Raw genomic sequence first — 25,650 nt, 5'->3', positions numbered from 1 at the left:
ACCTGGGGGCGCTCACATAAGTAGATATACTTTCTGCTATATAATATTCAAGACTATACCTGAATCAAAACAGAAGTTCTACTTGGGCGCTGTTCCAACATACCTGTTTTTTCTCTGAAACATGGAAATAGAGATGAGATATTTTAATCACAAAGAACAAATGTCTATTTTCTATTTGCTATCTTGGACTTGCTGAACCCAAAGTGCCACCAGTCCTTTGCATGGGGTGGACCTACTGTTTTATGGCTGGAGGAGGGAGAGACAATTTCTTCAACATTCTCCCCAGTGTCTCCTCCAAATCAAGAATGTAGCAAACAAAAAACAAATGTGAATTTAGTTTTTATTAATCAAAAGTTTTATGCATTTATTTTTAAATATACAGTAAATTTTAAGTTTCTACATTTAATATTTGGGGCACAGAGAGTACATTCCTCAGTGTCTAAAAAGTCACATTGCTCGTTTGGCTTTTTCAAAACCCACACATGGCCACTAAAAAGTCTGAGATCTCTGAATGCGATGCATGAGAAACAATCTGTCTCCCAGTGAAAATGCAGAAGCAGCCTAGTGCATGAGGAAGGTTACGTCCACATCCTGCAACCTCCAATTGTGTAGAAATGAACGAGCCACATGATGGTGCTATAACCCAAACAAAAAAGGGTCCTTTTCCTTCTTAGTTAATATCTGTGAAAATAATATCTAAGAGAGAGTCAGCTAACCGATTTAGTTAATAAAGATGTTTGCAGGTAAAATGACAGTCCTTTGGGCCCACTGAACAGTGCTGTAGTTTCCTTTCTGTCTATGAATAACACCCTGGTTTGTGGAGGAAGGTGAGAAAGATGGAAGGAGGCCAGCAAGAGCCCCCAGTTTGACTACTGGCTTAGTCACATATTACTTGTGCAGTCTTGGGCTATTTATATAACTTCTCTGAGTCTCCATTTTTTCATTTCTAGAATAGGTGTAAATCTACCTCCTTATACATAAGAAAATATTCTTTACTTTTTTGTGTGTCCTCTACTGTCTAGCATGGAGTAGGAGCTTAATAAAAAGTTTTAATTTACAATGTGTCAGGCGCTGAATTAGGAGATTCGCTTGTATTATTTAATTTAATTCTTACAAAAATCCCTCGAGGATGATGTTTGTCAAGGAATGAATGAATCGGTCTTTTAACAAATCACTTAATCAATTAGTGAACCTATTTATTAAAGTAAAAAATATTAGGTAAAAAGGCTATAATTCTATACATCTCAGGTCTTGGAAGAAGTAAGGTTTCGAGGCAGTGAGGGAAAAAGAGCTTACCCTGACCCCAGGAGGAGACTGGCATTTAGAAAAGTATATGGGCTCCTCTAGAGACCGCTAGCAGAAGTCAGCAAACCAGAGGGGCCTGGAAGTAAGAACCGGGTTTGAGTCCGGTGCGCTGGACTCTTAGTACCTGACTGTCAACCCTCACCACCTTACTACAGTAGTTTTTTTTACTGCCCTAAGGCCCAGCCTAGAGTGGTGCTCTTTTGATGGAATGTATGAGAAAGGTTCAGGGACAAAATTCAAGGAGGGAAGTTTGAAAGTCACAGCCTCCAGCAAGGCTGCGTGCTCAGAGGCTAGATAGTGGGAGCTTTGGTGTTCAGGAAAGTGTGGGATTGTGTGAGGCTTGGCTTATCTAGTGGAGAAGGATGAATTTGCTTCTGAGCCAAGTCAGGAGGAAATGTCTTAACCCTCTCTCTGTTTTACTGTTTTTTCTGTGTACAGAAAGTTAATGAGAAGAGTGCATTGTTTTTACTAAACTACTTTTTTCTGATTATAGAACTAGTACATGCTCACGATAAAAAATTTGGAAAATACAGAAAATAAAAATTAGAGAATAAATAAATTCATAGTGCTTCCAGCTCTAGCTAACCTCTGTTAACAGTTTAGTGACATTTCTTCCCATCCAAGATCTTATTATATAAAACCGAGATCATAATAGATCATCAAATTTGCATTCTACTTTTTTTTATATAGCACTGTATGATGAACATATTTCCATGCAATTAGATATTTTTTATCAATATTTTTTGATGACCACTTAACATTAAATCGCATGGCTCTACCACAACTAACATTTTGGTAATTTTGAGACCTTCGGGATATTTCCAGTGTTGTGTTATTTTGCTAGGTTAAACATTGGATAGAGCAGAAAAATGCTTACCTGTCTTTTAAAAATTATTTGTTTAGGATAGAATCCAAGAAATAAAATTTGTAAGTCAAAGTTTACAAACATTTAAAGGATATTAGATAGATAGATAGATAGATAGATAGATAGATAGATAGATAGATAGATAGAAAGTTTGTTCTGATTTACACTTCCACCAGCCGTGTAAGAAAGGGCTTGTTTTCTGCCCCCCACAACATATACTCTCACTCAGATATCCCTAATTTTTAATATTTAATAATTTTTAATATTTGCTAATCTTAGAAAACACACACACACAAAGAACTTCCTTTTGATTTCCATTTCTTTTAAAAGAGTCCTTACATCAGTAAAATAATTTAATATCTTATCCTTCAAAAATGAGAAAAGAGTCTTTTTAGAAAGAAGAAGGCAGACAGGAGGCTTCTGCTAGCCCACGGCTTCTGCCAGCTTGAGTCACCTGCTGGGTGCCCCATTTCCTTCCTATTCCTGCAGGGCTCCTCGGGGGATGGGAGGCACGCCTGGACCATGAAGCATTTCAAGAAACCAACCTACTGCAACTTGTGCCACGTCATGCTGATGGGCGTTCGGAAACAAGGCCTGTGCTGCATTTGTGAGTAAACTTCCTTCAAACCCCTTTTCCCCAAGAAGTATCTTGTTCTGCACATGGTTGAGGCATTCTAGAAAAACTCTCGGTATTTCTGCTTCCTAGCTTAAAGGACCTCTCATATTGTTTCGACAGCAGAGAATAAAGCGAAACCTCCATGTTCTATTTTTGTTCTACCCAAGTCAAATAGATAAGTGTGGTCCCATTGCTGAAGTGCTGTCATGGGCTGCTGACATGCCCCTCCCTCACCTCGGAAAAAGTTATTAAGGTTCGCACATAATTAAAAAGTAGCTCATACTAATTGCAGTTGGGTTTTACTAGTGAATAGTTTGGGCGGTCAGAAGAACCTTTATAAAAAAAAAATAATAAGTAACATGAAACTATATTTGTAAATGCAGTGGAAATTAAGACTATCTATTGTTTCACTTTATAATCCATTTAGTAAAGTCAGACGGGACAAGAGAAAAACACTTGAAAAAGAAGAGAGGGAGACTGGAGAGGAGAACAGAAAAAAGAGATGGAGGGGAAGGAAGGAAGAATGGGTCATGTAGGATTTGGGGAACAGGAGGAGAGTGGGGTGGCTGCAGTGAGAAAGCTTTGTAGGGCTCAGGGTACATGGGTGCAGAGTCCTGCCAATCACCTCACAATACAGACAGATCTGAACCCACCAGAGACCGGGGAGGGCCCATGAGTGTGTCCAGGTCATCAGTGTTTCTTTTAAACATGCACACGTGAGCTAGGTAACCGCGGCCACAAAAGTCATCTTAACAGCTGGGCCCAGTGTTCACCAAGAGCATCTGAAGACTAAAGAAAGGACCCACCAGTCTTTCTAGCACTCATTCAAATCCAGCTTTCACTACTTTTTATAGATTCAGTCTCAGTCTCATTCCGATTAAGCTCTAGGTTGGGCCTCTGCTGTTCACATAGTAGTAAGTAGTAGACACAACAACAATAATAATAATTTATGAAATAGCCATTGCGACCCATAGATAGCGAGGATGACTCCTCACACTGCCCTCAAGTAGAAAATGCCCTCTGGAGATGCTCTCCTGCCACATTCACTGCCCACAGAGGAAGGCAGTCTGGCAGGGTGGAGGGTACAGAAGCGTGCCTGGGAGAACTGTGGACTCTCTTCTCAGTGAACAACTGGAGACTATTTTGAATTTCTATTAGGCAAGGCCAGCTCCATATGTCCCCTGCCCCTGACTGGCCACTGAGAAGGAGGCATGGGCCTCAGCTGGGGTTGGGGGTGGTGTAGCTGGACCTTCCTAGGTGGTCACTCACAAGCACTTTCCTCCTTACTTTTATTTTTTTCAGACTGCAAATACACCGTCCACGAACGCTGTGTATCCAAAAACATTCCCGGATGTGTCAAAACGTACTCAAAAACCAAAAGGGGCGGCGAGGTTGGTGACACCTATTGCCTTGTTTTACTGCATGCTGCGTCCCAGGCAACATGTCCATCACCACAGATTCCTGGGCAGGAAGGGGCTTTGGGAGCTTTATCCAGTCCCTTCTCTGTCTTGAGGATTATCCTTAAACCATCTCATTCATCCATCAATGCATTAAGCATCTCCCTAGTGCCCACCATGTACCAGGCACTGTGCTAGGGGGACACAGGTTATTAGATGGACCTCAGCCTGCTGGGGAGCTGTGCAGACTCGAGATAAGGAGAGAGACAGGCAGGTAAGCAGAGTACTAAGTAGTGAAATGGAGGACAGCCAGAGGGCTGTGGGGGATGCACAGTTGAGGCACCAAGGGAGGAAGCAGGGAAGCTTTTACAGGCAGATGGCATTTCAGTTGTCTCTTGAACCCAAATCAGGAGGACTTCACAACACACGGATGAGGGCATGGCCCCCAGGCAGAAGAAGCCTCGCGTGCAAAGGCACGGAGGAGACGTGGTTTATCCTGGGTCCACACCTAGTCTGGTGTGACTAAGCAGAGGACGCGTAAAGGGAAGTGGCAGGAGATATGTTCTGAAAGCGGTGAGATCCAGCCTGAGAAGGTCTTGGGACGCCAGATGAGGAGTTGGAAAGGAGTTTCCCAGGCAGCAAAGGGGACACTAGAGTTGCTTTGAGCACATGAGGAGACCACTGCGTTTGCGAATTAAATTAATTGCTCTGCTTCTTCCAGCCCGGCTTCTTTTCAGTGTGTTTCTTTTTTTTTGCTCAAGGTGAGGCCAGGGATTAGTGAACATCCTAGCAGGAGGCATGGTGCAGGAGAGAGGTCTGAGGGAAAGAACTCTCCCAACAGTGAGTGCTGCACCGAGGGCCCGGCTAGGGTGAGGTCTGCACTCACCAGCTGTGCTCTGACATGTCCACAGCAGCACAGTGGTGGCTGTGTCTATGCTGCGTGACTCCCACCCATGCAAGCTGTTGAGTATTTTGACTGTCCTACTGGCGGAGGTAGAAAAGATGAAGGGAGAGTTTGAGAGATAATTTGGAGGTACCACCTCTGGGACTTGGTGATAGAGATGTAGAGCATGAGAGAAGGAAAGAGGTTGGGAACTCGGCCACTGGGTGGTGCTGTTCACCGAGTCTGGAAATAGGTTCTTCTCAAAATTAGCAGGGGAGGGACACTCTTGAGTTCCTGCAGGGAAGATTCCAACGAGGAATCTGAGTCAGGAGATGGGTAGCAGGTGGGAGTAATATCCAGCCTCTGAAAGAGAGGGCTCCTCCAAGGGCACACATGCATGCCCCATGAGACACTGCATGGCCTCGTCCATACACCTTTCCATGTCCATGCCTTTCACCAGGATGCATGGTATACCTCCTGGGCTTAGGCTCTAAGCCTGCACTCTGGTCACTTGTCACACATGGAACAGAGGGAGGCCACTGAGGGGCCAGCAGGACACATTCACAACCTTCTGAGTCTTCAGGAGCAACCCAAGTCCTTCATCATCTCTTCGAATCCCAGAAGAGGATGGAGAAGGCAATGTGGTGTCTGGAGACAACCGTGGACTTGGAGTCAGAAGACCTGGCTATGAAGCCCTGCTTGGCCACTTTGCAGCCTTGGAGCCTAGGGCCAGTCACTTAACCTCTCTGAAGCCTCATTTCTTTCTCTGCAAAATGGAAATAATAATGACCTCGGAGCAAATTCAATATGGCCATGTAGATGACAAATTGATTAGCAAACTAGGTTCTTTATACACTCAGGGGATGAATGGCAGAAGGTGAGAAGCTACAAAATAAAAGTGACGTCTTCAAAAACAACAATTTTACCAAAAACCATTTGGGAGGAGGGCATAGTAACTTAATTAATAAGTAATTTAAAACTTTAATACAAACATGGATGATATCATGCAAATATTTCATGTGTTTTTGATATTGCATTTGTAGTTGGCCCTTCAGACTAGACCCCCCACTTTCCCCTAGAGTCCATGCCCTCTTCCTTCTGCTATCCAGGGTGCCCTGGTGGAAAATTTTGAGAAGTGCTGTAGAATTCCTGGGGGAGACAGCTGAGGCCTCAGGCCCCCCAGAATTTGGTGGCTGTACTCACAGACACACACATACACATGTATTCCTGCCCGCTTCCCAAGCTCCTAGGCTGCCCTAGTGTCATTTCCTGACCAGGGAGCAGATACAACCAGCTCTCCAGGAAACAGATGTGAAAGCTGCAAGCGTTGGCCTGTTTCTCTAGCTCCTTCTAAGAGTTCTTCTCAACTTTGAGGGCACACTGTAATCACTCAGGGTGCTTTAAAACATACTAATGATGGGTCCCGTCCCCAGAGACTCTAATTTATTTGATCTGGAGTGAGGGCTGAGCTTTAGAACTTCTGGAAGCTCCCTCAGGTGTTTCTGATGGGCTGCTAAGGCTGAGAGCCACCGGCCTATAGAAGACGGGAAGGGAAGTTATCCATCAGTGGGCCCCTCCAAAGGGCCAGGACTCAGGAAGGACACATTCATTTAATCCTTCCAGCAAACCTAGAGGTGGGGCTTATTATGCCATTTCTACAGATGAGGGACCTGAGACTCAGAGAGGTCCAGGAACTGGCCAAAGGTCGCCCTGCTGCGAAGTGGAAAATCAGTGACTCCAACCAGTTTTATCTGCTGCCCAAGCCCTCCTTTGTTTCCCTGCATCGCGCTGCTTCCAGAACAAGGTGCACACAAAAACGTCACTCTGAGAGGGGTTCTGCAAGACAGACAGATGGACTGCCAGACCAGCTGCTGCTCAGAGGCTTGACTGCCAGGGTGAATGAGCTATTTAAAGCACAGGAAAAGTGTTTTTTTTTTTTAATCAGTTTTATCTGCTGCCCAAGCCCTCCTTTGTTTCCCTGCATCGCGCTGCTTCCAGAACAAGGTGCACACAAAAACGTCACTCTGAGAGGGGTTCTGCAAGACAGACAGATGGACTGCCAGACCAGCTGCTGCTCAGAGGCTTGACTGCCAGGGTGAATGAGCTATTTAAAGCACAGGAAAAGTGTTTTTTTTTAACCTACGGTGGTTAGCAAAATGGTGGTTAGGCAGGAAGAGACCACATCAGTGCAATGCAGCAAAGCAGCCCAGCACCCAATAATTGCATAAGCTAAATGGGACACAACCCTTCCTGGCCTCCCCACTCCCTGTGCTCCTCCTCAGGCCCAGGGCCCCGAGGCGTGGTTCTGCAGCCTTCCCTGGTCTCCTTCCCTTCCCTCCTGCAGGTGATGCAGCACGCGTGGGTGGAAGGGAACTCTTCTGTCAAGTGTGACCGGTGCCACAAAAGTATCAAGTGCTACCAGAGTGTCACCGCGCGGCACTGCGTGTGGTGCCGGATGACGGTGGGTTGGCGCCCAGGGCAGCCCTGCTTCTTTTCAGTATGGTTTTTTTCTCAAGCTGAGGCCTGGAATTAGTGAACATCCTAGCAGAGGGCATGAGCAGAGCCAGGGGGCCAAGGCTGGGAGGGAGCCCAGAGCCCCCATTCAACGCCCTAGGTCTGACAGTTCCTCCAATGAATCACCAAGCTGCCCAGAAAGAGGCACCCCTCCCCCAGAACCAGGGGAGTGGGGCTGCTTAAGAACAAGCTGGCCAATCTACTGTCTGTGTGGCCCCGCAGCTATGAATTGCAGGCTAGACCATTTAACTTTCTTCACCTAGGTGTCATCTGGGGCCAGGGGCACCAGCAGAGCTGGAGAAGAATTAGACACTAGAATCGTGTCCCTTAAGGAGTCAAAGGAAGGCACACTCTTTACAACAGCCCCACTGCCTGGGCCGGAGGCATGTACCTGCTGCTGCCAGCCACAGCCAATGTTCACTTCCCCTCTAGACACCTGGACCTGCCCGACCTGCCTGCAAAAGCAAACTTGGTGCCATGTCTTGTCCCCTTAACAAAGCCCCGTGGTCGGCCTCAAAAAGGACGTGTCTCCAGATCAAACTGCAGAGCTCTTAAGATGCAGAGGTTGAGTCACGGGGTTTACTTCCAGCCTCTCATTAATTTGTTCGACAGGATCTTCCTTCCAGTGTCTCAGAGCCGAGGGAGCAGATATACAGGGAGCTCTCGAATCCACACAGGATGCCACACTGAAGGGTCACAGGCGGGCTCGTGACTGCTTTGCTCCAGCAGCCATTGGCAGCACTTGGTCTCTTCTCTGCCCATGGCAGACTGGTACCCTTAACCACATACATGCACACACACACCACACACACACACACACACACAATGCACAAAAGAGACACACACACAACACAGCACACATACACACACACACACCACACACGCACAATGCACACACAACACACACACACACACATTCGGTTATACTGCCAAAGCCAGCAGTGCATCAGGATTTGGGGGTGCGCTAGACAGCTTGCCTACCCAGTAAACCTCCAAACCCTCATACTCGACATTTCCTTGGTCAGTTTCATTCACTCTCACGTTATTTCCTCCAGTTTCACCGCAAATGTGAATTATCCACGTTGTGTGATGGTGGGGAACTCAGGGACCACATCTTATTGCCTACCTCGATATGCCCAGTCACTCGGGTAAGTGCCGCCACCCTGCAGGGCTCTGCCCCCACCCCCACCCCTACCCCATGCACATTTCAGATGGAAGCAGCATTCAGACATTCACAATCCTCAGAGGGCTTCCTCAACAACCTTCGGGTGTGTGTTTTCAGCACAAGTTTAAATGAGGTCAGTGCCGCACCCGTGAGATTGTGACGAAAACTCTCCTGATTAAAACGGTTCCAACTGCTGGTGACCCAGAATGCTCTGAAATGGCCCATCGAGGAAAACACATTCCTTCGAAGCACCCTGCAGGCAGAGCACAGCTCCAGGAACCTCGGTCACCACCTGAGCATGGCTAGGGCTTGTCCCTTGTCCCCGTCAGCCTCTCTCCTGTGTCTACACATGGACCTCCCTCTGCTGGAGGATTTCTACTTTGGTGTCTCAGCCCTATTTGGAAATGAGTGTAGCCAAATTACACTTCTTTTATCTCCATCTGAAACTTTTCTGTCTCCTGGGTTGAAGATTCCTCTTTCAAAACAAGCACCAAACACCTTAATTGTCCCCTTTCCATCTTAAAGATGTGGCCGAGTCCCAACGATTCCTCACAGCTCATTCTTGGCTGGACCAGCCACTCCTTTCTCAGTAAAAACTGAAGAGAAACCTCCACTTTGGAAAACCATTTGGCAGTATCTACCAAATTGTAAATACAAAACTTTACTACCCGACAGGACCTCTCCTTTGAATCTACCTGAGAAATATGAGCATTTATTCCACCAAAATACATGTACGAGAATGTTTGCGGCAACTTTATTTATAACAGTGAAAATGTGGAAACAAACCAAAGAAACATTGATGGGAGAATAGATTTTTAAAAAAAGATGAGGCACATTTGTATCATGGAATGCTACATTGCAGTGGGAAAAAAACTATGCATAGATGCAAAATCATGGATAACTTCAAAGATATAATGCTGAATAAAAGAAGCTAGACTCAGAAAAAGACATGCTCTATGATTCATTTCTATGAAATTCAAAAGCCAGGCAAAACCAGTATGGTCTCAGGAGTCACAGCCGCGTGAGACCTGAAGAGGCAGTAGTTACAAGGGCATTCTGAATGCAGAAATTCAAGCTGTAGATTTAGATGTGAGCATTTTACTATATGTGAAATGAACCTCCCTAAAATAAATAATAAACATTTTTTAAAGCAAAGAGGAGGACAGACAAAACTAAGAAAACTAACTCTTTCAACATCACATCATTTAGATAGTGCTGAGCAGAGAAGCCAGATCTAAGACCTTGCTTCTCAGAGCTGGAGCTTCTAAATCAGCAAAGTAGGTTTCTGCCAATTTCAGTGTTTTCTCTCCCCCTGTCTCTTCCAATGTCTCGAAGTTAAAGTCAGAGCAAAAGACGACAGAGTCCTGGAGAGTTCTAGAGAAACCCATAGGGAACCATTTCTTTTTTTAGGTCCAAAGCCCCACTTTGAGAAAGTCCTCCCACACTGTACTGGTTTTCTGTTCTCTTTCATTAAATTAACCATTTGTTTTTCTTCTGATCTCTTTTTTGATATTAGGCATTTTTTTAAAAGATGCTTGTCTTTCCTCTCTTCTCACAGGACAGGCAAGGCGGGAAGTCTGATGGCAGCGTGTCAGCCACGGGTGAACTTGTAATGCAGGTACCTTGGCAAGCCCAAGTCCGATTGATCATTCAAAGTTAGTCCAAGACTTTGGAGAGGAGGACAGGGTTTGGGTTCTAGAGAAATATATCTCAATATTTGCTTTTTTATTTGATCAATTATATAACACAAGACACTTTATTTCCAACCTCTAGAATTACTTTGACCACCACACTGTAGGCAAGGGGTGAGAAGGGAGGTTGATTGATCCCATTGCTGATCTAATGGGCTTTATCACCTTTTCAGGAACAAGTTGCATGAAACTTCAATATACACACCCCCTAAATAATAACAAAAATGTGGCCTAAAAATACACAATGGGTTTTCAAAGACTGCCAAGCTGTCTCCAGAATATGATTGACCAAAACGAAGCTAACACATCCAGAATTTCTTCTTCACCCTTAAATGTATACTTAAAAGCTAATTTTTCACTTGGGTTCACCAATGAGCATCTGCTCTTTGTAGCTGCCACAAAGTCCCAGGGAATGCAGGCAAGGCAGCATAGGGAGGTACAAAGAGTACTAGAAAAGGAGATAGACAACTAAGTCCTCCTCCTCTGCTTCTGAGCCTTACGTTTCCTTGTTTGAAAAGGGGCATAGCAATCCCTGCACCGCCTGTCTCCCAGAGATGCTACGAGATTAAATGAGAACATGCAGATTAATGTGTTTTGAAAATGAAAACGGAAGCAATGATGGGGCAACCTTAATAATGTGGGAAAGCTCTAGACACCTAGAAAGGCAGAAAGTCAGGTGGAGCAGACACACACACACACACACACACACACACACACACTACAGGTATACAAGTTGCTTATAGCTGGCTTCTATCAGGTTATCCTGCATCTGTTCTCACTGAGCAGTGCCCTTGCTGTCCAGGTTGTTAAATATTTTGAGTATCACTCTCAGAGGTAAAGAATTACTTCTCAAGCTCCAAGGTGCTTCTGAGTGTCACGTAGACCACACACACACACACACACACACACACAATGCAGGTATACAAGTTGCTTATAGCTGGCTTCCATCAGGTTATCCTGCATCTGTTCTCACTGAGCAGTGCCCTTGCTGTCCAGGTTGTTAAATATTTTGAGTATCACTCTCAGAGGTAAAGAATTACTTCTCAAGCTCCAAGGTGCTTCTGAGTGTCACGTAGACAGTCACCTTGGGCAGATGAGAAAATTCTTAAAAATCATAAAGAATGCTACCGTTCATTTCAAACAGCATGGCTCAGTGTTTGCTGGGATTTTAGCTTGAGATCTGGAAAAGTGGGCATTAGATATTGATTGTGAAGCAGAGCTGCATCTCTGTATCAGTGTGTCCTTCAGCTAAATCCACAAGTATTTATTGAGCACCCACTCCTGTATCTGGTGTTACGTGGTCTTTGGTAGGAGAGTTATACATACCTCCACCCTACTTTGGGGGCATTTAAAATCCACTTGCTGTTTTGAGACATTTACCTAAGCAAATAAAAAACAAAATCAAATACAAAGACACAACAGCAAAAGAAACCCAGAAGAAAGCACACGTTTCAAGTGCAGTCGTTTCGGTTGCAGTAATGCAGGAAAACTTCATAGAGGAAGTAGCTCTTGAACTTGGCCCTGAGGCTGACAAGTTTTTTAAGAGGTTGCAAAGAAGGAAATGGGCATCTCAGGGCATTGAGCAGGAGAGGAAACAAGGGTGAGCCAGACCCACAGGGTGGGAATGCAGGAGACACGCTTGCTAGAGGGTAAGAGCCAGGCTTGGCTGGAACCGCAGTGAGGGTTAGAGTAATTAAGAGATAACAGTCGAATGGGGCTACCCGGAAACACCTTGGACACCAGGTTAAGAGATTTGGATTTTATCCTCTGGTCAATAAGGTGTCGTCAAAGGTTCTTAAGCAAGAGTCGCACGACTGACGTGATGTTCTGGGAAGGAACTACATGGGAACAACGGGACGTACCTGAGCTGGAAAAGTCCCAAGCAGTGTGGTCACTGTGGCAGCTGCCAGAGAGAAAGGGACATTTCAGGGAAAGAATTGGCAGGATGAGGTGTCCCCCTGGATGACTGGGTGAATGATGATAGTGCCTTTAACTGAAACAGGGAGCCAGGAGAGAGGACTAGTTTTATGGGGGTGGGGAGGCAAGATAGGGCAGGTATGGGGCGAGTTGAGGTTTGGAGCGACCTGATGGTGAGACATCTGGTTGAAGGTTCCCACTGGGCAGTGAGAAATGTGGAACCAGGGCTCAGGAAGAAAATAGGTACCAGGGTGGAAGTGATGGTTACCTTTATGAATGTTATTTTATTTAGATGTTTGACCAGGTGGCCATACTTTCTAAGATCATATTCAGTTACATCCCTCACTCTAATCTTGTGCTGTGGGCACAATGCCACAACATTGTTGAATGATTTGAAGCTATGGTGCCATTGTCCCATCTCTGATTTCAACCTCAAATCATTGTCACTATTAACACTACTTAAAGGCCACTCAAGCTGAAGAGTGGTCTGAACTGTTTAACCTCTCAAAAAACTCAGCCAGTGAGGACCTCCCACCCTCCTCTCCCCCATGCCTGGAACTGCTTCCTATCTACCTCTCCCAGAAGCTGTCTTAGCACCAGCTCTCATCTCCTTCCCTCTACTGGCTGAAACAGAGCTAATTTCTTTTTCTTTTATCTTTTAAGTATAAGATCATCCCTACCCCGGGTACCCACCCCCTGTTGGTCTTGGTGAACCCCAAGAGCGGAGGGAGACAAGGAGAAAGGTATGTTCTCTTCTTTTTCAAAATAGAGAAGCTGGGACAGGCTCATGGGTCCTTTCTTCCTCTCAACCATAATAGAATAGACTGTGGAGACAGGCAGATCTGGATTCGAATTCCAGCCCTACTACTTACTACTCGATGACCAGGTTCTAGTGACTTATTGTCCCTGTGCCTTGGTTTCTCCTCTGTAAATGGAGATAATAATTTCCCCTCTGATAGGGTTGTTTCGAGCATTAAATTTGACACAGGGCTTAGCCTAGGGCCTGTCACATGAGCTATATTATGGCACCTAGAGTCAAACCTGAGATGCCTATCTCCTTCCTAGCCTCTCAAGTCTTTTCTTGATTTAAGAGATGTGGCGGGACTCATTTGATTGGAACCTCCTGAGAAAGCAGGGCACTTGCCTCATCAGCGAAGGAGAGAGGGGGAATGGGCAAAGCAGCTCTGCCCCTCAGTCCTCTTCAGCTCTGGGGTAATGAATAGATGGCATGGTGATCTGGAATCCATGTTTTAAAAAATAGTAAGTAGAGTTGAAGCAAGAGCTATGAGAATCCCCACCCAAGTCCAAGGAGCAGAGCAGCCCTTCTGAACTGACCGGATTAGTCCTAAGCTGGAGCTTTGAAACCAAGCCTAGATGGGGTCATCGTCACCAGCCCTCGCCTGCCCCAGTTCTTCTGCCTCTGTTTCCTCCTGCTTCCAGGATTTGGGGGTGGGGGGTGGGGCTTTCCACAGAGGGTCCTTTGATGCCTTCGTATAGTCCACAAAAAGCAGAACTGTACTACCTAGAACATTCAGAATATTTTGGAGAAGGTCTTCATGAGGGAAAAACTTTTAGGTGAATGGAAGCTCTGTTTTCTGGGTTTCTCTGTCCTGTCTTCTCTGTAAAGGTTGGTACTTCTGGGGTTGCGGGTTAGAGGCTTGGATAATGGGGAAGCCTTGAATCAGGGGGTGAGGGCCTGAGTGCTGGTGGCTGGACCTGAGACTTCAGGGTCTGCAGGGCCTGCATTCTGTCTTCTCCCCTCTAGGGTTGAAATGGACCCTCATTCCCACCATCAATGGGCTCCAGAGATGTTTGCCCTACTGTGACTTCTCATGATGACATTCTCCTTCTCTGTCTCTCTCTCTCTCTCTCTTTTTTTTTTTTCCACCCCCATAGAATTCTTCGGAAATTCCACTATCTGCTCAACCCCAAACAAGTTTTCAACCTGGACAATGGGGGGCCTACTCCAGGGTACGGAAATATAATCCTTACTCTTTATTTCTCCCCCTTCCTCTTGAGTCTCTGAAGAAGATACCGTTTTTTGTCACCTCTTGTTTGTCTTTTTCATCTGTGGATTTGTCTTTCCTGCCATTTTAGTCATTTCTCTTCTTTTCCTTACTCTTATTTCCTCCTGGAGATGCTCAGGAACACTCATTATGTTTAACTCTGGGAAGTAGCCTCCTGCATACACCATTCATTTGATTGACAGGGTGGGCAGGCTGATAAATTATTTCAACTTATTTGCAAGGCTGTGTTAGCTGATATCTTCATGCTGAATTATCAGGGAGGAGGAAAGAATTTTCTTATCACTGTCAGTCAGTAGTTCTGCCGTGCGTTCTGTTGTGGGGCATTTTAGGATCAAAACAATTGGTTATTCAAAGAAATCCCTTCTTTTCTAAATCATCCATTTTAGAGGTTATTAAGCTACCCCAGCCCTTCTCCTCTGTCATTTGCCTACTGGCTATTTCACTGCTCATTAGAGAGGAAGAACAATGAGAAGAGGCAAGGCAGACCCTTTGCAGCTTGACTGAAAGTATGGTGGGAGGAGGTGGTCCTGTGTCAGCACTAACGTGATGAGCTGTAGGTTCATGTAATCAGAGACCCCTCCAGCATCAGGACTGGAAGACACCGAAGACAGCTTTTTACCAGAGGAGCCAGTGCCCTGGAGAGGTGCTGGTCAGAGTCTGTCTCAGTGCCAAGTCCTCGGGTCTGTGCACGCCGGGCTGGGCTTTTCAGCACACTTTGCCTTTCAGCCACTTCGCCCAACCTCTTAACATGTTTTTCTACTCTGGGTTCACCAAGACCCTGAGAAGGGCTGGAGTAAAGACTCTAAAAAGAAAATCTGCCCTGTCGTCAGTTGTTTGACATAAAGCTATTATTAATGGCAGTGGTAGTGTAAGACCCAGTTAAAAGGAGAAAGAAACGTGAGTCAGATTCAGCTCCTCTGCCATGATTTACCTGGAAAGCTAATTTCAGAGCCCACCTAAATTGCTGCGGGTGCCATCACAGTCACTGTGATTGCTACTTACTGCTCTGTTATGACTCGTGACCTAGCAGCAGCCCATGGATACCTTTACCAGCCCACTCTCTTCTCAGGCATTTTAAAAGTTGAATGCAGTACTCTACCTTAACCTCATCTGTCCTAAATTGTTTTCGCCCTGGATGACAAGCCTGGTGGCAACTTCCAGAGCTGCTGTGCCTTAAGTATCTCTGATGTATCAGTCCATAATTAGACAGGCTGTCTAGGTGAAGGGAGCCTCCATCAGAGTTTACTTCCTATAGGAGAGCAGGGAATGAAGGGGAAGAGAGGGAATGTGAATTTGCCCACACATGCATCAGTGACTCAGAAAGCCCCAGGGGTTTTCTCAGACCACCAGGCTGAGCAAAGAAGAAATACTGAGCTTCAGTTTCCCATGTCCCACCCCCAAGGTGTCCACAAGTCATATTTGTTCTTAAGCAGAGGTTCTTAACTTTTCTGTGCCAGGATCCCATTTGGAAGTCTGATCAAGCCTGTGGACTCTTCCTCAGACTAATATTTAATATATAAAATGAAATATGTAGGATTACATACTAAGGAAATTAATTATGTTGAAAACGATTATCAAAATGTTAAAAAAAAAATTGTAATATGGGAATATATGTGATTTACTAACACATTATATAGCAAATTTCAGAGGCAGGTCTAATACCTCTTGTAAATTAAAAGCAGTGACGAGCACAAATGACAGTATGAGACATCCGCCACAACTATAGTAAAACATTAAAATACCTATGATTTCGACTGCTGACGAGCCACAGGTATTGTTAATACCTCTGTGATTTGTCCCCTGCATTTGTAGTTAAAGGAAATGCTAAATTTCAGTTAGAGCTTAGGGAAGATAAGAATGTAACATTTTCTCTTTCAAGTTCTTGGCCCTCTGGATTCTATCCACAGACCCTTTGGAGGTTCATGGACCCCAGGTTAAGAGGCCTGCTCTAAAGGGTTAAGGCCTCTGAGGGGAGATGGTGCTCACTGCACTTAGGTCTGGACCCACAGGCGAGCAAGATGAAGATCCAGCTAGTTCAGTACGTCTGACTTAAGGTGAGATTGTAAGGACAGTGCAGGCAAGAGAGCCAAAGGGGAATCGAAATATTGGGGGTGAGTCATATTGTTGCAAAGTAAGCAAACTATGGATTCTTCTGCACAAATAATAGACAGTTTCTAGAAAACCATTTTCTGTGTTGAATGCTGAGTCAATGTCTCCTCAAACAAGGATGGCTCCTGAGATTCACACTCAATGCCATTGCTTAGTAAGTTCTGGTTTCAGAACATTAAGTCACCCTTTCAACCCCAAAAGGAATCAAGGTCATAGCATACCCCTGGGGAAGCTGTGGAGGGGGCCAGGGGGGACTTTGACTCAGGAGTGTCAGAGGTCAGCCACGACAGAGTAAACGAGACCATTTTGGCCTTTCTTCTACTTCCCAGACTGAACTTTTTCCGCGATACTCCAGACTTCCGTGTCTTGGCCTGTGGAGGAGATGGGACAGTTGGCTGGATTTTGGATTGCATTGGTAAGAATGGGCTGGGAGGCCTTTGCACTTTACTTATAGTAAGTATATTTAAAGCCTAAGGAAGGCAATAAAAAAGAAAGAGAAATGGAGCCATGTCTTATTCATCCTTGTTTCTACTCTTGAACCAATGCTTGACTAAATGTCTACTTTGGGTGGAAAAGAGAAAGAAAGAAGACAATGGAAGGATTCCCACAGCTACGGATGTGAAAATTCGTTTTAGGCCTTGCCTCAGAAACATCTTTCATGGTCAGGGTTTGGGCAGTGGCAGGCCAGGCCAGATTGGGGGGTTAAAGGGAGGCAGGACCGAGATTCCAGGTAGATCCAGGGTGGATGATAAAGGTCAGAGAACCAAGCATAGATGCATAGCCCAGGGCAAATCACCTTGAGATGAGCATTTGGAGTCCAAGCCCAGAGAGCTCATCTAGAAAGTGCAGATCAGTGCAAAACAAAGAAAGGCAACGTTGGGCTGTGTCTGATACACCTAGATCAAAGAGAGAGCGGGAAGAACCCAGGCTATGAATCAGGGGGCCTGGGTTCTAACCTCGCTCTGTCTGGATCTGTGGGTCCTTGGACACATCACCCCCAGTAAATGATGGAGACTGACTCTGTAATTCTTGGATGGAAATATATTCAAGATCTAACTCTGGAGAACTCAGATAAACACTGGAACATGGAACATAAGAACAGGAAAGGGAAGAGCTGGGGACAGCCATCATCAAGGTCTGAGACTGAACTCAGAGCCTTGCTTCCATCTTCCTGTCATTCATTCCACAAATACTGCCTGTGCACCTCCTGTGCCAAGCTCTCCTTGATGCAATGGAGATGCAACAATGAACAAATGGATAAAAATCCCTCCCTCATGGAGCTTCCCTTCTAGAGAGCAGAGACAGGCAATAAACAAAGAAACAAGGAAAGCATATAATATGTCAGAATGGATATAAATATAGCGGGGAAGGGGCAAAGGGAGCTCAGCGGTGGGGGTAAGGGGTACAATCTAAGTCTTAGTGGTCAGGGGACCTGGAGGGAGTTGAGCTATGCAAATAGCTAAGGGAAGAGCAGTTCAGGCAGAAGGAGGAGCAGCTACAAAGGCCCTGGGGTGGGAGCAGGCCAGGCTGCTGAAGGCCCCAGGAAGGCTGCAGAGTGTGCTGGAGTGGAGCACATGAGGGGAGAGTGGCAGGGGATGAAGCAGAGATAGTGCAGGGCCAGGTCACCAGGACATGCAGGATATTGTACGAAATGTGGCTTTCATATTGGGAAAATCTCAAGACGCCGAATGGTTTTGAGCAAAGGAGGAGATTAAGAGAAAAGGGCGGAAGCAGGATGACCAGTTCGGAGGCTCCTGCAGTCATCCAAATGAGAGGTGACCATGGCTTGGACCGCAGCAGAGACAGAGGAGGTTGTGAGAAGTGGTTAGATTTTGAATATCTTTTGAAGGCGGAGCCAACAGGATTTGCTGACAGACCGGATGTGGGAGATGAGGGCAAGAGCAGAGTCGAGGAATGGCCAGGATAGACCCTGAATGGGGCAGGGAAGGCTGGGCCTCCAGGGGTCGTAAGCAGACTATCTGGAGGGGTGGGACCAGCACCTGCACACGTGCTGCCTTCTGCTCCCCCACAGGAACTTTGGTTTCCATGGACACAGCTCTGCCAAGCAGCCACCCACACTCTCCTGTCACCTGGGGCTCTGGAGTTGTTTGTGGGAGGAGGGAGGCACTCTCCAGGAGCCGAGGAAGGAAAAGCTGATCAGCAGAGGGTGGATGGCTGCAACAACGGGGGCTGCGCACACTGCTCCCTGTCCACCATGAAGGAGAAAGAGTGCTTTGGTGAAAAGCTTTATAAAATTCATCTGCAGAGGACGCAGGTGATAGAAGCTGCTCAAAACAGAAAGAAAGAAGGTCATGTGAGATGATCTTTTTCACAGGTTAGTGGCCCAAAGAGAAAAATCAGTAGTAAAAGGAATGACTGCACAATAGTCATTCATTCATTCATTCATTCATTCATTCAGGAAATATTGAGTCTCCATTGACACAGCTCTGCCAAGCAGCCACCCACACTCTCCTGTCACCTGGGGCTCTGGAGTTGTTTGTGGGAGGAGGGAGGCACTCTCCAGGAGCCGAGGAAGGAAAAGCTGATCAGCAGAGGGTGGATGGCTGCAACAACGGGGGCTGCGCACACTGCTCCCTGTCCACCATGAAGGAGAAAGAGTGCTTTGGTGAAAAGTTTTATAAAATTCATCTGCAGAGGACGCAGGTGATAGAAGCTGCTCAAAACAGAAAGAAAGAAGGTCATGTGAGATGATCTTTTTCACAGGTTAGTGGCCCAAAGAGAAAAATCAGTAGTAAAAGGAATGACTGCACAATAGTCATTCATTCATTCATTCATTCATTCATTCAGGAAATATTGAGGCACTTGTTCAGTGCTCTTTACCACCCCATTTTGGTCCCCTCTCTGACCTGCCCTCCCTCTATACCAGAGTGGTCTTCCCTGAATGTCAGTGGGTTCATGATGTGTGTAAGGTACATCAATGGCTTCCCATTATTCTTAAGATAAAAATCAAAACTCTTCAAACGAACTACAAGGCCCTTGGTGGTCTAGCACCTTCCAGCCTGGTTTCGCACTTCCCTCCTTCTCTCTCTAGAGTTCAGCCACCCAGTCCCTCTCTCAGACCCTTGAATGTACTAGTCCCTTTCACCTCTTACACAGGGCTTTTGCACAAGTTGTCCCACCTGTCTGGTACACTCCGCCAGCCTTCGATTGGTCAGCTTCTACTTCAGGTCCCAGCCAAAGTGGCTTCTTCAGGGGAGCCTTCCCTGATGTATCTCCTAGCTTCAATCACCTCATTATAGGACTACACTCTTTTCCTCTTCAGTATGATTTTAAATCATGCCTCATTTATAGGAAGACCTTATTAATATCTGTCTCTCCTTTTTGACTGCTGGTGCCATGAGAGCCTGAGCCATGGCTTTTTCACCTGCTGTTAAAGCCAGAGCACCTAGCATAGTATCTGGCACATAATAAGACTTCAGTAAACAGATTTGGATATACTCTGCTGAATGAGATATAGTTCCACAGGGACCTTACAGTGCATTCAAGGGACAAACGGGTAGTCATCACAGTGTGATGAGATCGTCCGTGCTGAAAAAAACACTAGAGAGGCACCTAGTCCAGACTAGGGCAACCAAGAAGGACCTCCCAGAGGCAGAATCTGAGCTGAGCAACACAAAGCTTGTGATTTAGGGCACCGAAAACACTTAGGTGTGATTGACATATTGGGTGGGCAGTAGGATATAAGAAGCATGGGGCTAGAGAGGAAGGCAGATCCGAGAAGGGCCTAGTGAGCCATACTAAGGGGTGATGGGAGCCACGACAGTGTGAAAGCAGTGGACTGATGTGGTCAGGCTTGTGGTTCAAGGATTGCCTGCTTTGGGGGAAGTGTGGAGAACTGGAGGGGCTGGAAATGGAGGCTGAGAGAGCAGAGAGGAGGCAGTTGCAGTAATACCAGTGGGAAGGAATCATATCACACCTGAACATGGGTGTCTCCATGGGGATGGAGAGAAGAAATTGCCTGGAGATCTATTAAGGAGAAAGCACAGAGGAACTGATGCATGCATGGAGGAGGAGTGAGGGAGATAAGAAACTTAAGATGGCCTCCAGCTTTCTAGCCTCCATACTGTGAGGACGGTTGACCTGCTGAGATGGGGACTGTGGAAGAAGGAACAGACCTAAGGAAACGAGGGCCTGCCGGTCAAAGGGAACTGAATGTGCAGAGGCAAGGAGGCATGAACACAGACTATAGGTTCTGGGAACAATGACTGAGTCCAGTGCTTTGCTCCACCCTCCATCTCAGCTCTGGGTCATGCCTGAGCTCATTCCCGTTTTACTGGGGCAGCCCTAGCATGAGCCTCATGCAGGATGCTGATTCCTGCACATACACACACACTCCTGCCCCAGCGCTCCCCAGTCACATGCCTCACATTCCATAGGCACCAGGTGAAGCGAGGTTTATGTACATGGTGCCCTCTGGAGCCCAATGGGTGCCTATGCCTCTTTCAGCTTTCCCAGTTAGCCAATGCACTACTGTAGATGGGCAGCCAAACTGAAACATATATATTCTGCTGTGCTTTCTCTAATGGTTCAGTCTGATGCTCCTTCACAATCAGCACAGGAAATAAGATTAGGAATCTGGATACTTGCAAATCTGGGAGGTGGTGGAAGTGGCAAACTGATATCTGGGTGCTAAATGACATCTAGAGGTTTTCATTATTAGACACAATGTTCTGTTTAAACTTTTGAACCTGAATGACTTGAGCTGTGGCATCTTCAGTTTTCCAAATGCCCCACCATTCCCTGATGTCTCAGACTTAACTGTTTTATCCATGTACCTGCCTAGTCACTGAAGAATGGAGGAGCATGGACTTGGAGCCACAGAGATCTGGGTTTGGATCATAACTCTGGAATTACTTTTCCTCAATGAACCTCAGTTTCATCTATGAGAAGATTAGTAATACTCTACAGGGTTCGTCTGAGGCATAAATATAATAAGTGCAGGTAATCATTAAGGATTAAAACTGCTCAAAGGAAAGAATTAGTATGAAATTAGGATAAAGAGGTACAAGGTACAGGGATACAGGTTTTGCTCAACATGAAAGAATCTTTGTAGTGGTCAGCATACCACAGATGGAAGAGATGGCTTTAGGAAGTGGTGTGTTCCCCATCATGGGAGGTATTCAAACAAAGATCTCTATAGAAGAGTTCAAGCATCAGATTAGAGGTAACTAGATAACTCAAACACTCAGTAACCCCATGGCATATGGTTCTCTCTTCCTTTACATGGGCTGTAGATAAGGCCAACTTTGCAAAGCATCCACCAGTGGCTGTCCTGCCTCTTGGAACAGGAAATGACCTGGCCCGCTGTCTCCGCTGGGGAGGAGGTGAGTCTGCCTGTCAGTGGCAAGCTTCCCAATCGACAGGGATGCTCCACAAAGCGAGATTGAACTTCCTTTTTAGAGATCACATTCCGCAGAGTAATATGCAACTCTGGGGTCAGATCGGCTCCATGACTGTTTTCCTGTCCTCCATTCCATGCCGAGGCCGATGCTTACTCCTCACTATATTTATTATCATCCTGAAACTAGCCAGCCTCTCCCAGTAGAACAAGTCATAGAGCTCCTTTGTCTCCTCCCCAGAGCTCATCCCAGTAGGGGCTCTCTTAGACAGGTGTTTCTGCATAAAATTCCCCTTTCCAAATTACTGATCCCTTCTGAATTAGGACTCAGAATGCAGACTGAAAAGCCACATCACTGGCTCTTAGGGGCATCCAGATCATCCTAGATATGCATGGCAATGGGCCCTCATTTTGAAATTCCCCTAAGGGGGAATTCAGAGTAACAAGCTTACAGGGTGATGGCAGGAGCTAAGGAGAACTTTGCAAACTGCAACCAGCCCCTGTGGAACTGGGCATGTTCCAGAGAGTGGAGAAGTTCAGGCCAGCATGTGGAGCAGACAGATCAGTTTGGCAAGCAGAGTTGGGGTGGGACTGCAGATGGCCGATCAAATCAGAGAGCAATTCAAGACCAGACCAGGCAGTGGTCAGTGTTCAGAGGTCGGTGCATGCTTGGTAGGCGGAGGCAAAGCAAGCAGTAGCCAGCCCTAGAAAGAAGTTGGCAGACATGAGAAGAGCTACCAGGGTCCTCAGCCACACGCTGAGACTAGGGAAGAGCCCTCCGCTCAAAAGAGATAAGCAGAGTGTGGCCCCATGCTCTGGGCACTTAAGAAGCATAGGCAAAAATTTCATGCAGGAAACCCAGCCTGTGCTCCCAGGTAGCCTGATGGCTACACAGTTGCTACCACTGCTATCTTGTGGGGCATCCCCTAAGCTGCTGACCAAAGCCCTAACAACTTGAAAATTCTCTTCGAGGTTGCCTGCAAAGGTAAGCAGAAACATGGAAGTCTTATTTAAAAGAAAAAACTGTCTCTTCCATTAACCTCTCATCACTTACGATTCACTTTCTGTGTTAGTTTCCTATTGCTATCTAACAAATTATCATGAACGTGAGGCTTAAAACATCCCTTTATTAGCTCACAGTCCTGTAGGTCAGGAGTCCTGGAGCAAGGCAGCTGGGTTCTCTGCTCAGGGCCTCACAAGCTGAAATCAAGACATCAGACAGACTATGCTCCTCCATGAAGGCTCTGGGAGAAGAATTTGCTTCTAAGCAAATTTGAGTTGTTGGCCAAATTCAGTTTTTTGTGGTTGTAGGACTGGGTCCCTGTTCCCTTGCTGGTTATGAGCTGGGACCCCTCTCAGATGCTGAAGGCCTCCTATATTCCTTGCCAGATAGATTCCTCCAGCTTCAAAGCTGGCAACAGAGAACCTTCCTCCATCAAAGTCCTCTCAAGCTTTGAATCAATTTCCTAAGGAAAAGCCCAGTCCTTTCTGAGGACCCCCCAAGTTAGGTCATCTCCACCCAGGATAATCTCTCTTTCTCAAAGTCAACTGCACCATATAATGTACCTAATCATGACGGTGACTATCCTATCTTATTTACAGGTTTTGAATGGTATATACACTGGAGGTGGGGGGCAGGATTCATGAGGACCATCTTAAAATTCTGCCTGCCATACTGCTTATCTCTGACATGACACGGTCCAGAAACAGATCTTTTGTTCTTCCCAACCACCCAGCCCACCAGTTCTCTAGGGCTTGCTTCGGCTATACAGCCTGACCACCTGTGGCCAGCACCCACTCCAGTCCTGCTACTCTGACTTTCAAATCTCCTCCAGCTTTCTCTCTGATTACTCTGTATTGTCCTCTCCTTCTCTGTGGCTCAGGGAGCCTGAGTGTGTCTGTCTGGCCAACAGACGCCCTGGGGAGTCTCCTGGTCAAAGATGCCCACAGGGTTCCCTGCATGGACAGTTCTCTGCACATTAGCAACAAGTTAGTTTTCTACTTTGGGACAAATGCAATTCCATTCTCCACAGGTTATGAAGGGGGCAGCCTGACGAAAATCCTGAAGGACATTGAGCAGAGCCCCTTGGTGATGCTGGACCGCTGGCACCTGGAAGTCATCCCTAGAGAGGAGGTGGAGAACGGGGACCAAGTCCCATACGACATCATGAACAACTATTTCTCCATTGGTGTGGTGAGTTGTCACGGGTTCACCTTTCTGCATGGAAGAGAAATGCCCAGGTGGGCGGGAAGGGTTCTAGTCCTTTATTGTCCCCCTCTGGGTCCCTACACTTTACATCTCCCCACTGACCCCAGGCTTCACTTGGGTCCAAGCATTCTTATATCTGGCCTGGGCATGGACACCCTAATTGCACCAAGGCTCCAACTTTGATTATAGAGGAATTCCTTCCCCTTATAATTTTAACTAACACAAGAAAAGACAGGACATTTTTCAAAAGACTTATTTACCCTTTGGATAATGTGAAGCATTGAAGAAAAGCAGCACCAAGAAACAACCAATGGGTGAGTTCAGGAGGAAGGAGACTCACATGAGCTTCCAGAGTTGGGAATTCTGATCCTCCAGGAAGGACTGCATGGTCCCAAGGTGGCTTGGCTGGCTCGGCTCCAGAATTCTTTCTTTCCTGTTTTCTCCCTTAATCCCAACCCTGTTCCCCACACGCTGAGTGCTCGTAATCCTCTGGGGGCACATCCCCTGACTGACCCCTCCAGCTGAGCTCTGTGTTCCTCCTTGGTGCTCCCATAGTCCTCTGTACTCAGTGTACTCTCTGCATTATATTGAAGGGACTGGTATAATATGCTTGTTTTGTCCCTCCTCCCCCAACGCGCACGCGCGCGCGCACACACGCACACACGCACATGAGTAGTGCCCAGTTTTTCTTTCTTTCCCCAGCCTCCAGCATATCTAGTACAGCTCAGTTAGTTTGTTTTGCTGAATTCAGCTTCTGGTCCAAGGAGTACAGGGTGGACACTGCTCCCCAAACTGGTAGGGACGGGATGTGAAGAGAAGGAATCCATCATTTCCATAAATAGAGCTCTGGCACTAGCTCCTACTGTGTGTTCTCAACTGTGCCAGACTTTATGTATTTTCGTCCTCAACAGCAATCCTGTGGGTATCATTGTCCCCACCATCACCATGTACAGGTGAGGCCTCAGGATACTGGCTGAGCAAGGGGCAGAAATAGCATATGCACACTGTGCCTCACTCTGAAGCCAGGCTCTTTCCTCTGTGTCCCTGTCTTGGGAATTACGCTGCCCAGTTTCATAAGCATTTGAGTCCCTCCAGACCTAGACTGTGTGATGCCTGCATGCCTCAGTCATCCCAACTTGTGTCCTCTTTGACAATTTTGGTGGTTTAAAAAAGAGAAAGAAGAGGTATATTGAGGGAAAAGCAGGTTTAAAGAAAGGGTTTTGTTTTTTTAGTAAGACTAAAAGGAAACCATGGAAGAGGAAAGGATTAATGATAATAATACCTAATATTTACAAGATTTAAAGTTTATCATATTTACAGATGTTTTCTTGATTTTTGTGACTATACTGAAGGCGGTATTACCTCCATTTCATAGGTGAGGAAACAGACAGATTAAGGGATTTGCCTTCGTTTTCTGGCTCCTAATCCAGCACTCTTTTTCTATTACTAAAACAGAAGACAGGAGCATTGCTGGACCATGATAGGTTCTGAGAGGATGGAAGTGTTGGACCAGGAGTGAATTCAGGGGTCCCTGTGCCCAATCTGGTTTATCTTCCCAGGTCCCCTGCCCTCAGTTGGGAAAGTGTCTTTCCC

General features: G+C 46.2%; 1 protein-coding gene across 5 annotated transcripts in view; it reads left to right on the top strand.

The window, feature by feature from the left end:
• DGKG (diacylglycerol kinase gamma) overlaps window positions 1-25,650 on the top strand; it is a 177,560-nt gene that overhangs the window by 67,838 nt on the left and 84,072 nt on the right. For 3 of the 5 annotated variants that reach the window (XM_025042358.1, XM_025042359.1, XM_006925808.3), the window contains exons 10-19: window positions 2,660-2,777; window positions 4,089-4,177; window positions 7,411-7,527; window positions 8,636-8,728; window positions 10,304-10,363; window positions 13,017-13,096; window positions 14,250-14,324; window positions 16,819-16,904; window positions 21,745-21,834; window positions 23,882-24,042. In XM_025042358.1, the coding sequence (XP_024898126.1) occupies window positions 2,660-2,777; window positions 4,089-4,177; window positions 7,411-7,527; window positions 8,636-8,728; window positions 10,304-10,363; window positions 13,017-13,096; window positions 14,250-14,324; window positions 16,819-16,904; window positions 21,745-21,834; window positions 23,882-24,042 (969 nt within the window). The remainder of the gene's footprint in view (window positions 1-2,659; window positions 2,778-4,088; window positions 4,178-7,410; window positions 7,528-8,635; window positions 8,729-10,303; window positions 10,364-13,016; window positions 13,097-14,249; window positions 14,325-16,818; window positions 16,905-21,744; window positions 21,835-23,881; window positions 24,043-25,650) is intronic. The other 2 variants (XM_025042362.1, XM_025042361.1) reach the window with 2 other exon arrangements.

Source organism: Pteropus alecto, unplaced genomic scaffold (assembly GCF_000325575.1).
Source record: "Pteropus alecto unplaced genomic scaffold, ASM32557v1 scaffold88, whole genome shotgun sequence".
Lineage (NCBI taxonomy): Eukaryota > Metazoa > Chordata > Mammalia > Chiroptera > Pteropodidae > Pteropus > Pteropus alecto.
Note: the sequence above shows the minus strand (reverse complement) of the source record. Positions and strands in the feature narration are given on the sequence as shown.